At 52.6% G+C, this 13,423-nt stretch overlaps 1 protein-coding gene across 4 annotated transcripts in view; it reads right to left on the bottom strand.

Moving 5' to 3' along the window:
- Positions 1–186: 186 nt before the first annotated feature.
- RASSF5 (Ras association domain family member 5) overlaps positions 187–13,423 on the bottom strand; it is a 35,347-nt gene continuing 22,110 nt past the window's right edge. For all 4 annotated transcript variants that reach the window (XM_075115637.1, XM_075115639.1, XM_075115638.1 and 1 more), the window contains 4 exons: positions 6,850–6,963; positions 4,985–5,282; positions 4,482–4,597; positions 187–3,361 (listed from right to left, as the gene is read on the bottom strand). In XM_075115637.1, coding sequence (XP_074971738.1) covers positions 3,209–3,361; positions 4,482–4,597; positions 4,985–5,282; positions 6,850–6,963 — 681 coding nt within the window. In that variant the 3' untranslated portion in view covers positions 187–3,208. The remainder of the gene's footprint in view (positions 3,362–4,481; positions 4,598–4,984; positions 5,283–6,849; positions 6,964–13,423) is intronic.

The following is a 13,423-nucleotide window of genomic DNA, read 5'->3' as shown; positions in this document are numbered from 1 at the left end:
ATTAAGAGAAGATTAATGGCCCGCTTCGATCAGGTTTCACAGGGATGGGTGTTCTGTACCGCTTTAGCTGAAGCTGAAACACTTAACCCTACTGTAAAGAAATTGAAATTCACTTCTAGGAGGGATTCCTCTATTTTCCGTTTAGACTTAAGACATGAAAGTTCCATGGGAGGGCGCCAGAAAAAGAAGTGAAAGAGATTTATTTAATTATTGACAGTTTTATTGTTGTTTTTACATTGTCTGCATATGAACAAGTAGTTTCAGACTGTTCAAAACAAGCTAGACATGAGACATTTTTTAAAAATGCCACAGAATTGCTCTAAAGTAGTAAAAATAAATTACAGCAATGCAAAAATGCATTTCATTTTGCCATAGAAGCTTTACTATTCCATTCTATACACATTGTACATGTTTTACAATGGACATGAAGAAAAAAATTCACTTGAACCAGGCAACACAATATACTAACCAAAGGCACTGCCAACAGTATTTTGCGCTTAAGGAAGGGGCCAGTACTTCTATCCTAGACACAGCTCAACTGACCGTTAAGAATTTGAGTTTCAAGATCTAGCAATTCCTCAAATGCTCCATATCTTGAAAAAAGTAAAAGAAGCAGCCCTCCCCTTTGCAGGGGGTTTTCAGCAGCATTCACAGTAATTGCATAAGAAGCCATGCCTTCTACAAAATGTCAAAGACATGCTGGGTTCCCGGGGGGGAGGGAGGCAGTCACAGAAACTCCAGTAGAAAACGACGACAAAGGAAATCTTTACAACTTCTAGCCAGAAAGAGAAGGGATTTAAAAACAAGTGTCTGGGTCTTACTTCTCGGAACCAATGGCAGTTTTTACAGTGTCCTTTCTCTTGACTGAGCAGAAGTAGTTATACAAAGCTTTCAAGACTGAAAGCGCTAGACAAATGTTATGTAAATTAGTCCACAAGTGCATAATGAAGTTAGTAAGTATTCTTGTAAATAGACAAACAGCCCCAGAGCATGAAAACTGCTGCTCCGTTTGGGCTGCTGCCACGTTGTTAAAGGTCATCTGGGTGTAGAGTACAGTACAGCTGGGAGGCCCTTCCTGCACCGTGTGCCAGGGGCCAGAGCCCTGTTAGCAAACCCTTCTACGCTGCCGACTAAAACATGCGCTAGAACTAGCTTTGCAGAACGTGGCATTTATACAGACCAAGGGGCTTTAAGTGATGCAGTTATTCGCTTCGGTTTAGAAACAAACATACTCAAGTATAAACCTGGAAGGAGGGGGGAAAAAGAAATCATCCCAAGCAATCATCTTCGAGAAACCAACAAAACGCTTCCTGGTCCCTCTACGGACAAAGCAGCCTCACCACAACAGGCTAAATGGGGGCCAGGACTGACAAGGCCTCTTGACAAAAGCCCCATCCACCTTCCTCCTTAGCCCAAATGTAAAAGTTCTCACACTGAAGGGGGGGGGAAGGCACTGAGGTAAATTTTAGCGTCTTCCACATTGTCTCTGTGGGAGCTGTTACCCAATAACCTGTGGCGTCCCTTCCCACGGCGTGCGGGTGGGGTCACAGCAGCGCCAAGGGACGCTTGTTCAGCGAGCCACTGTGAAACCCTTTCCCATGCACCGCCTGAACCCGGCTAGGAGGAACGGTCCGTTTGTCTCTTTCCGCTTTGTTGCGGTGACCTGTGTAAACAGAGGGAAGACGGACCCTGGCTGTGCGGAGCACCGAGAGTAACCGTGGGGACCATCCTCTGGCAGAGCGGCACCCCTGGAGCCTTCCTCGCCCCCAGCGAGCGCTGCGTGGCGCCGGCGAGGTCGAGCTCGCTGGGTAGCGTTATGGCAGTCACTGACACTCCAGCTTGAGGGGTCTGGTTTTTTTGAAGGCTGCACAGTGCATGCAGAGACAGTGGGAGCCCTGAGAGAGCGGGGAGAGAGCCTTACTCTCCTCTCCTAGCGCCGTGTAGAGAGCAAAACCTGGTAACCTTCCTGGACGTGCCGGCAGAGCACCGATCGCGGGGGGGAGGGAGAGAAGGAGAACACGACACGTACGGAGCGGCACAGGGAGGGAGAGGATGGTGTGCTATGGACAGGAGCGGTGGGAGAGCAGTGCAAGGAGGCTCAGCAGGAGGAAGCACGGTATGAGAGAGTGGTGGGAGGAAAGCATTTGAGGTTAACAGGTCCCTTACTCTTCCTGGTGCTAAGGCTTTCCCCCACAGGCAGCCTGTGCTCTTGGGGCCACATCCACGCCCTGGCCCCGGTCGGAGCTCCGCTCCCCCCGTGCCAGACCTGTTGATAGCTCAAAATCGTTTGCTTTGTGAAAGGGGGTTTTGAGCCTTCCTGGGTTAGTCTGTTGGATACGTATTGCTAAACATTCAGTATTGAACCACCGGCCCGTGCCCCAACCATCGTCTTCACACTTTTCAAACAGAATTAGTTAAAACATAGGCCCCAATTCCTACCGAGTAGAAAACTGGTAAAGCACCGGCTAGCTTAGCTAAGCATAAGGAGTATTTGCTTTAATTTCATATCTGTTTTCAAAATTGGAAGTTGAGTGGCATCGAAATGGATCACTTTTCCTGGAATTAACATTACCGAGTTTCAATAATACTTACTAACAGACTGTTGGGGTGTTGCAGCTGCGTTGGTATCATAACTTTACACTTCCCTGGCCATCGGAGCCCTAAACAAGTCCGCCCGGCACCGGTTGCAGCTGCAACACCCACGTGGTTTGGTGCAACCACCTCCTCCGCTTTATCTGCTGCTTCCTGTGCTCTACTTACAAAATGAGAACTCGGCCACGTGGGCACACGCAACAAGCCGCAGCACCTCGAAACCAGAGCAAGCAAGTTGCTGAGAGGAGTGTGAGCAGCAAGCGTTACCCTGCTCAAAACATCAGCCAGTAGATGCTCCTGCTGGGTTTAACGCTGAGCGTTTTCCACGAAGCTTCTCCATCTGATGGTACAGCTGAAAAGCAAACCAGCAGCTGTGTTCGGCGTGGTGACAGCCATAGTTTTAAAACAGGCTTCCCGTTCTCTGACTGGCTCTGGTCCAGGGATAAGAGCTTTCAGAAGAAGGAAATACAATACGTTCATTCTATGGGTGCTGTGAGCCAGTCTATAATGGAGGGATGAAGAGGGAGAGTGACCACTATAAGGTGTCCTGAGAAGTCTCTTTTCTTTTTAAAAATAATATCTAAGCTTAGTCTGATACCCAGTGCCTCCTGAGGAGTTATCCAGGCTTGCCTCTGGCTTCTTTCAAGGTCTGGTGCAGTTTCTGTTTAAACTTCTCATACTTCCTTTGCACTTGCTGGATTTTGTCCTTTTCTTCTTTGTCCAGTATCATCAAGAAGTTCTGTAGCTCTGGGATGGAGAACGCATCCCACTGCAGAAACAGCAGAAACAGAGGGGAAGTAAGCACACACTGTTCACCTTATTGCTTTTGCTTTTTTCCCCCCTAAATCTGTGAAGAGGAACAATAGAAGACATTTAAACATCTCTCAGATCTCCAGGTAGCTTCATCTCACAGCATCATGTTGTGAGAGCGACAGGATAATGGGCTACAGCATCCCAGTCCCAAGCCCCTGAGACAGTAGATTTAATAGAAATTATCTTTACTCAGGTGAACTGAAGCTCCCTCTGCAAGAGAGGACACGGGAACTGCAATGTATATGGAAATAACTGACGTAGGATTCACCCGCATTTCTCATTACGAAGGGGGAGCGAGGTCCCAGCAGGAGCCAGTTCTCTACAGCGAAGCTCCTGGCACGGGGCACCAGCAGAGTGGCTGCTCTGGCTGTCACCGAGGAACAGGCTGGCTGGAGGCTGATGACTGCAGTCACTTAATAAATACTGCTTTCTGTCTGCTCAGCACTGCTGCGGGAAGCCGGCACTCCTGCAGCGTCCTCACCGAGCACAGCCCAACCCCGGCGGCACGGCACATCCCGAACCACCCCGCGGCACGGAGCCGCTCCCGGCACGGGAGGCAGAATCCCGCCGGCTGCCTTTGTCGTGGTGGGGAGCGGGGTTGCAACCAAAAACCGACTGCGAACGCATTACCTGAGCGTCCCTGGCTTCTACTTAAATTAGTGGATTACAATAATGTAATTATTGACGATTAGCTCTGGGATGGCGTTGCTTGGTTCTGTAAACAGATTATGGTTTGGCCATCAAACCTGGCCTCAGCATTTGCACGGCTCAGGTTTAATTTTTTTAAAAATCAACATACTTGAGAAGCAATAAATGATCCTTTTGCCTTTTTTTTCTTCCCTTTCTTTTTGAAAAGTAAGGTACAAGCAGTCCGCTGAGCTGATAATTTAAGTTTGGAGAAAAGCTGGTATCACAGTTCATATGGTAAACCCAGCGAGGAAGCAGCCTTGCTTTTATGGCACCGCTTCAACCCATGCTGCCTCTGCCCTACGCCTCCCAGCTCTGCAACGCCGCCAGGTGCTCCGCAGCGCTGTTAGCTTTCACAAAAAAACCAAGGGAAAGAGTCACCGACATACCTCAACTTCCCCTGTTTCGTTTTCCTTCAGCACAAAACTGAGCACATCTGTGTCGGGGCCCGCCAGCAGCCGGAGGTACAGGGGGTACTCGGTGAGGGGGAGCTTCTGGAAGAGCACTGCAAGGGGACAGCAGACATCCACGGTCAGCCCGCGGCTGCCAGGGCAGAGGAAAGCTCAGGAGGCCAACTGGAGCACGTAAAAGCAGTTCGTGCTGCTCAGGGTCGTACTGGAAGCAGCTGAGCCTCTACCGGAGATCCGTAACAGTGGCTGTTCGGTCTCAGGTGACTTCAGCCCCTTTCTGAAAACTACTAATTCCCTGTTAACTTAAGCAACACCGCCTCTTGTGGAGGTCAGGCCATTTATTCAGCTGAGATTCAGACACCGCCAGCCTGACACACCTCCCACTCCCAGAAGAACACTTTGGGTGTGTTTCTGCAACACAAAATCATAAGCAAAACGGATCAGCCACAAGAAAGCTGGCGGGTCCGAGGGTGCGAACTCACCTTGCCCATCCTTCCGCATCTCCTTGAAAAGTGCAAACTTCTGAGGATTATCCACCACCATGAATTTCTTCAGGAGCCCCTGGATCACCTCGCTCACCGTGGTTGTGCTGCTGATGTGGAGCTGCTTGATGGCATCCAGCGGCAAGTAGAACGAGGTCCTCTTGTCCGTTATATCAGCCAGATTCACCTCCTTGAGGGCGTCGTAGATGGACTGCGGCCGGATCCCTGCCGGTACCGTCACCGGGCGGCACAGTTTCAAATGCACTTTAATGAAACCTGTGTACGTCCCATCGTCGTTCTAAAGCAAAGGAGAGGAGGGTCAGGCTCCAGGGAGCCTTTCCAGTCCCTCACCACACCATGAGGGGCTTTCTAGCCTACAGTGCTGCAGCCGGTGGGGTCACTGCAGGACTTTCCACCCCTCGGTGCTGCTAGGAGTTTGAGGGTTTCTTATTAAGCATGTGAAAAGTAACCAGTCATTTCGGGTTAGTCACTACTGATTTTCTCCTATTCCTTCCACTCGGAAATGACTCATCCCTTCCTCACATCTGTGTGATCTTGTCTTATTTAAAACCAACACTGCTACAAGTCAGTTATGGAACCCATTACACGTAATGTGCAGCTGCATTTAAGTGGGGGTTTGGGAAGGCCTCTACCCCTTGTATTCAGCAGGATATCCTGACCATATCCCTCACGTTTTACTCCCCGCTTATGGGATTCTCACACCGCCAGGTAACAAATTGTCATTCAAGATCAGCCTGTCTCACAGCAGGTCCCTTTCCCTACCCTCAGCTCTGCAAAACTCAAGAGAAAAGCCTGGCTCCATAGACTCCACCCGCAGGTGCCAGGCAGGAACAAGCCGAGGGATGCACCCCGAGGAGCACCGGCCTGCGGTCCCACCGAAGGGCCACCACCAGCGGCTGAGCCCAGGCGAGTCCCAAGGCTGTATCAAGTCTCAAAATTGTGTTTTCATTAAGCTTCAAAAAAAGTAACTCAAGAGTAAACATTTGGGTCCCGACTGACTCCTGTAAGTCAACGGCTGATAAAAATCAATGGGCGAGACATTCCAGCAGAAATGACTGTGCAGCCTGCGTGAGGGAAATTGTAAGATCTACTACTTTAAATAAATCTCAGGTTTATTTTCAGATGTTAGCAAGCACCAGGGAGTTACGTAGCTGCTGTTCTTGGAAGTTCTACAGTTTCAATATTTCACTCTTTAAGAAGCTTTTCCCCCTCTCCGTAAGACCCTGTGAAATTTGTACCTTTGCAGTACTTGGTTTGTAAAAGAAGTGATTTCCTTGTCTTCTCACCACATATCATCAAGGCTTTACTTACCCGTGGTGATAAGCAAGTTTGCAATCAAAGCTTCAGAATATAAGGCATCCACTGCATTTCTTAGACCCCCAGCTTAAACAACCTTGGCAGCGGCAGAGGAGAAAAGCGTCTCTTTCTAGACAGGCTTTGTGTTTCTAAATCCACGCTGCATTTCCAAATCCACTTTGCGACAGCTGCTGAACTGCAGCGGCGCAGCCCGCGTTTTACCGTGCCTCATCCCCGCGAGAACAACCTGGGCCCATCTATTAGCGCAAGTCACTCGCGGCACGGGCTGGCCAGAGATTACCGTGCCAGCGCTCCCAGTTGAGAAGGGATGGAGGCAAGGAAGGGTTATCGCAAGTGTCCGTGACTAACGCTACGGAAACCCAAGCAGGAGAAAAAGCAGATCGAGTGAGGAAGACAAGAACATCTGAACAGCCGCAAGCCCTCTTGCCTTGGAGGTGCCTTCCTACAGCCTGGCTCAGCTCACACACAGCCCAGAGAAACCAGCATGCGTCTGTCTGCAGACTAGCTAAGCGGAGCCCAATACATACCAGCTTCATCAGCAGGCAGTTTGTAACTTTTGCATTGTATTTTTCAATTTTCTGTTTGATCTCCTGGATGGTCAGAGGCTCGGGTTTTTCTTCTTCTACTGTTTGCGTTACATTCTGAAATCAGAAGAGAGAGGCTTTAGCTGTTTTACATATTGGGTAGCACCGCATCTGTTCAGCTCTGCTTTTGCTTGGGAAGTGTGGGAACGAAGAGGCTGCGCAGATCCTGAGCCCACGCTAGCAGGGATGGCACCAGTGGAGATGGTCCCGGTGGCCAAGAGGCTAAATGTGCAGGATGCCGTGTCCCTGCCCCAACCCACCTCTGGATGCCAGAGGCAGTGGAGGGCAGGGCAAAACCCACCGGTTAGCAGGACACCGAGGCACAGAGCAGTAAAGACATCCCTGTACACAGCAGGGTGAAGAAGTCAGCCTCTAAAACCCACCTTCAAAAAAAAAAGCCACCTGCACCTGCTGAGCGTTTCTTTGCTCCTTGCAACGCGGTTAAAAAAAACCCAAAGAACCCTATCCTATTTCCAGTATTCCTGTCTCTGCCTACCCAAGCCAGGCACCCCCCTAAAAACCCAGCTTGCTCTTCAACCAGCTTCCAGCAAGTTTACCCAGGCAGAACCTGAAGTTAAATCTCTGCTGGATTACTCCTCCTTAGCTTCGGAAATCATAGCTCAGAGCAGTTTAAATAAATAAATAGATCACACAAGCAGCAAGCCAGCCGCGTGACTAATAAATCAGTCACTGCGAACCCAGTCAATGCATCCCACCCTGTGTCAGAAACCTTTCAGCGTCTGCCTGCGCGTGGGCTCGCCGGGAGGATGACGGCTGCCTCCGCTCGCCCAGGTTTTGGGGAAATTTCCTCTCAGGAGGCAAAAGGCCAGACTGGGCACGTAGGTGGGCTTTACCTGCAGGGCGCACGTGGAAACGTTGCTAATGAGCAACGGGAAAACACGATCCCATCACGGAGAGGCAGCTCGCGGGAGCTTCCCAAACACAACCCAGGGTTTAGAGCGTTTAAGCAGAAAGGCAATGCATGGGTTTGGACAACGTGCCGGAGCAGAGCCCGGCGCTGCCGGCAGCACGGGCTGAGGGGACTCGGGGTGGGGGACACAGTCCAGGCCAGGAGGATGCTGCCATGGGGTCGGAGTGGCTGCAAGACCCACGCTAGAGGGGAGCAGGACCACAGCGCCCATTATAGGCCCCCTAAAAGGGGAAAAGAAAGGTGCTTTCTGCAGAAGAGGGCCAGAGCATGCATCTCTAGGGTATGACGGAGGAAAACATGCGAACCACCACCGAGCCCTGCCTGCCCCTGCTCCTGCCTGGCCCCAGGAGGAGTCTGGCTACGCAGCCTCCCCGCTCCCCGCCTCGAGGCAGGCAAGCGAGGCTCGCGGGATGCCGGCCAGCTTTCTCCAGGGACACACAGAACAGGGAGAGAGCAGGAACGGTGTTGGGGGGGCTGGGAGGGAGGCTCTGATGAGACACCAGGAACACACAGTTGCAGATGGTTTTTTTTGCAGAGAAGGTTTGCAGCACCCTCGAGCAAGAGCCTGAGCCACGCTCCGACCTCCTTCCATCTGCTCAAGTACCGCAGCACAGGCTGCGAAGGCCCACGGACGCCCCGGAAAGGAAATGTCAGGATGGGATCCTCCACCACTGCGCCCAGCGTGACGGCAGAGCCCAGGCACGCTCTGGCACCGCAGGAACACAAGAACCAGCGAGCTCTTTTCTGAAAACTTACTTGAAAACAGGAAAGGATGTGCCAGCACATATGGGCAGGGATTTTGTGTGTTCCCACCATAAGAGTTCAAGTGCAGCCTCGGCAGCTGCAGAGCCCCTTGAGGCTCCTGGGGCCATCCCCACATGCCGGTGCTTTGCCTGCACTATGCCGGGGGGCTCAGGAAGGGAGGGAAACCCAGAGCACGAAGCTAATGCTACCAAGCCACGGCCAGACAGGCAGCGAGTGCTTCTGGGGACACCCCCCGCAGCCCATCTCCATCCCCTGGGACACCAAGCCCAAAGCAGGTACTCAGGACCAAAGCACCTGCTCACCTTCAGCATCCCTCTGGAGCAGTCTGTTGTAGAGGTAATGGCTCCTGTAACAGTCAGACAGAAGCCAGGACTTACGTGACTCTGAAGTAAACCCAAATTCTCAAGTGGGCTAAGAAAATCTATCAAAAAAAATAAATACAGGGAGCTAAACTAACTGAGGAGTTCCCTGGCTGCACAGTAAAGCCCAGCAGCCACCTTTGGGTCTCCTCGTGGGAAATAACCTTCTGCAAGGACAGGACTGTGCCGACTGCACGGCGGGTCTCTGCAGGCAGCTTGCGAGGACACAGGGCTGAGCAGCATTCCCTGCGAGGTACCGCAGCGGGACTCCTGCCCCGAGCAGGTCTCCAGCCCCCAGGGACACGGATCACGTCAAAGCACGGTGCTGGATGCAAACCAGCAGCAAGAATTACAGCTTGCAGCAATGCACGCTGTTCATTTCTTTGCACAATCGCTGGGGCTCTTCACTGGCTTCTTCAGCCACTCGCCTGGCCGGTAGCAAGGTGTGGGTCCAACAGCAATAGTCAAGAAGCCTCGATGACTTTATTGCCCCAAGACCATTGGAAACACCCTACATGAGGCTCATCTTGTGCTTCAAGGTTTGGGCCTGGGTTACCCAAAGCCCTTCAGCAGAGGGGCTTTCCAGCCAGCCAGGAGAGCAGGTCTCCTCTAAAGCACAGCCTTCGGCATCCCAGAATCTGGACCTGCTGCAAACAAGCCCGTGTGCGTCTTGGGCTATGCTCAGTGGGCCGTATTTCACAGCGCAGCGCTCTGCTGCCTTTCCATAACTCACCACCTTCCCCGGAGACAGGCTGTGAATATTTTGCCAGCAGTGCCTAAAACTGCGAGCAGCGCTCCCATATTTTATGTGGGCTTGCTCGGAAGTTAGCATTAGCAGAAAGCAGAAAGCATGAAGGGGTGTGCTATCAAGGCCAGCACCGAACAAAAATGTAACCTCCAAGAAGGAGCAAAAGGAAAAAAAAAAAATCAACTTCAGGAGCAAAGCCCCCCTCTTCCCAGGCAGCCCCACAGCACATCAGACCAGGATGCACCAAACTGTAAATAAGCCAGTATCAACCCAGGCTACCCATGATATTTCTTTTAGGAGGAGAATCAAGTGCAGGACAAACCGAAATCCTGGTTGCAATCTGGCAAGACGGCTACAGCCCTGGGACTCTGAGAGCTTCAGATTGATTCAAGCGATTCCCACATGAGAGTTCGCAATTTCTGCTTGAGACAGGCAAATAGCACGAGACCTCTCGAAATGCAGATCCGGAGCAGTAACCCAACGGAGGAACTCTGACATTGTATTACAGTCTCCTTGTTCAGTGCCTTCAGAAAATAAAAGCAAAGCTCTCCTGGGGTATTTAAGAATTGTACCTAAACATCCACTTATCATAATAGCAATTTCAGCTCCACAATTTGGCAGTGTCCTTAGGCACATTTCCCTGCAATAGGTCGTACGTGGCTGCACACAGGTGCTGGGCTGGCGTGGGAGCCTTTAAAAATAATGCCAAGGGTAGAAATTTTCAAAAGTAGCACTGGGGAGAAAGAAAAAGAAATTAAAAACAATAAAAAGAAATCCTTCCCTTTAGGTTAGCGAGAAGATGTGCACTCAGAAACCCTCCGCTTCTGCATGTCACCCATTTCACAGCGCTGGAGACAGGCACAGCCGTGCTGCCACCCACCGGGGCCAGCCCCTACCCCAAACACACAGCGAGACCCCCGGGACCGTCCCCTCCCGCACGCACAGAGACTTGTAGCATGGCAGAGCCGCCGCACTAAGGCATGCGGTGCACGTACGCCACACTTCATCCATGGTGCAGCCAGCCTGGTGCAGACCAGCATCCATCCAGACACGCACGGCAAAAGCAAACAGAGCAGCTCAGTCTGTCCCTGTCACTGCAATTTGCTTCTCTCTAGCGGGGGGCAAGGTCCTCCCCTCTTGTGATGTTTCCAGCTGAGGAAAATAGCGCGTGCCAGCAATTAAGAGCTTTCTGAGCAGCTCGCGCGCTGATGCCGCCTGGTTTCCATGGAGGACGCACGGTGCACCCAGGACCGCAGCAGCCTGGAGCGGTGCCGGTCCCCAGGGTTTCACAGCAGGCACATGGCAGACGTTAATTGCTTCATGCTCCAGGGAACCTAAATCACTCGCAGCAGGAGGAGCGGGAAACCTGGCTCAGGAACACGGTGCTGGTGGCACCACGTCACAGGTCTCGCACCATGTCCCCGCACAACTCCGTCAACAAACCCCTGCCCAGCCTCCAGCATCCTGCCTTCCCCCACTTGTGGCTCTGCACAGACCAGCCGTGCCTGCTAGCCCCTCGGCTCGCTCAGGGCCCCGACTCCCCCAGCACACCCTGACCCTCACAAACCACCCGTATTCCTCCGGCCGGGCACTGGGGCAGCTGCAGAGCTCCGCCGAGCTGCCTCCCCAGCGCTCCCACAGCGGCGTGACCCTGCCGAGGCACCCAGAGCTGCCCTGCTGCTGCTGGCGGAATCACAGAAACCTAGGATGGTGGGGGCTGGAAGGGACCCCTGGAGCTCACCCCGTCCCACCCCTGCTGGAGCAGGCACCCCCAGAGCAGGGGCGCGTCCATGCGGGGTGTGAATGTCTCCAGGGAAGGGACCCCACAGCCTCTCTGGGCAGCCTGTGCCCCTGCTCTGGCACCCAAGAGACAGATTTGGAGACCGAATCTGGCTCCCAGCAGCTGGAATCAGACAGTGGCTGGGATACGCTGCTCTGGCAGGAGGGCAGCTCTGCCCCTCTTGCCCGCTGCTCCTGCCCCTGCAGCGCTGGGGAAGGCACGAGGCAGCTCAGCTCCCACCTGCACAAAGGGTTTCCCAAATCACTGCCTTCCTCTGCCCATCCTGCAGCTTTGCAATGCTCAGACTCTGGTCTGGGAAAACATATGAGGAAAGAAATGCTGCTCAAAATTTATTTACCACATCTATTTGTTTTGACTAACCCAAACATAAGCCAAAGCCTCCCTCGGGGTCCTGCTGCGCACAGGAGCACGCCGGCACCTGCACCCACTGCTTAGCCAGCGTGGCCAGACCCCGAGAGCAGCACAGCCCCTCTGCCATGCCAAGCCTTCGTCTGCGGCTGCAAGAGCGAACACCCTGATGTCAGGATTTCCCCCAGGAAACGGGATTCCAACCCTTGGCCATCACAGCTCTGACAATTCACACGATCGTGCGGCCACAGCTACGAGTAACAGGTGGTTCTCTCCCCTTCCACATGCAATTATCATTGGAAAAGAAACCCTGCATTATGACAATTTGACAAATACAGGTTTTAACGGCCATATTATGTTCTCTTAGGGTTATTTTATAAGTCATCTTGCACCCGGTGTGGAATTAATTGCTTTTATTAAGCTCCCAGTGTCAGTGACAGAGGGTTTAACTGTTTCCACTGCAGCATATTTAAGGTGTGCAGAGAGCAACCGACCTGCACTGGAAAACAAATCCAGCGACCTTGCATGGGGCTGCCAGTTCCACCAGCAGCAGCAACCCAGCTGCAGATTTAAAGATGCGTCTCCAAAACAGCCGGTTTTGTGTATGGCATAAAGCAGCATGGGACTCCCGAGCCCCTCGTCCCTTACACGTCAGCTGTGGTACAAAAACCAAACCAGAAGTTACCACTTCCACAGTGCTAACATCTAATCGGGCCTGAAACGTAGCTAGGCCGGTTCTTACAAAGGCTTTGATTTTAAAAGGAAAAGAGTGGCATGTTATAGGAGTAACTGGACCAAAACTGCAACAAAACACTGCCAGCGCTGCAAAAACGCTCTTCACTTCCACCCCAGGGACAGCACAGGAGCAATTCCCCGTACCAGCCTCTGCCAGCTCACCTTCCTCCTACACCCTTGGACTCAAGAGAAAGAAAGTTTTAATAATCTCTTTCTATGCAGCTGATGAGCACAGCACACACGACAGCGCCCGGATAAAGCCCAAGGGACGCGCTCCACCCGTGGCCGAGCAGCGAGGCCACTGGAGCAGAGCTAACGCAGAGCCGAGCCGGCCGCCCTGCGGGACCCAGCGCGGTGCTGTCCCGGCTCCTGCAGCCATTTAGGGCTGGGGCAGCCCTGCGGGACCATGAAGGGCACCGGGGCTCCAAGGGCTTACCTCTTCACGCCGTTCATGGCAGTGGTGCTCAGGCAGAGCTATGCCACAAGCCCCCGGCAGCGGTGACTACACCATCCCCAGCCCCCTGCACGTCCCACGGTCAGAGACTCTGCTTTTCTGTTTTACAGACCAAAACCCGCCTGCGAGCGGGGCCTGAACCAGCCCAGCAGCACCAGCACCACGGCGGGGGCAGCCCTGGGAAGGGCGGCCATGGTCGGGAAAGGGAAGTGCTGCTCCTTCCGTCATGTACGATTAGATCAGCTACTTCTTGCTCTTCATGAATCTACCCAGACCTCTGGTTTTGCAAAGTTTCTGGTGCAGAACATGCAATTCTGGCTGAAGGAAGAAAAACAGAAGCTAGTAACCATAAACCGTTGCCACATTTCCTGTTGTA

The sequence above is a fragment of the Phalacrocorax aristotelis genome, chromosome 21 (genome assembly GCF_949628215.1).
Source record: "Phalacrocorax aristotelis chromosome 21, bGulAri2.1, whole genome shotgun sequence".
In the NCBI taxonomy this organism is placed as follows: Eukaryota; Metazoa; Chordata; class Aves; order Suliformes; family Phalacrocoracidae; genus Phalacrocorax; species Phalacrocorax aristotelis.
This window is presented reverse-complemented; position numbering and strand designations above follow the sequence as displayed.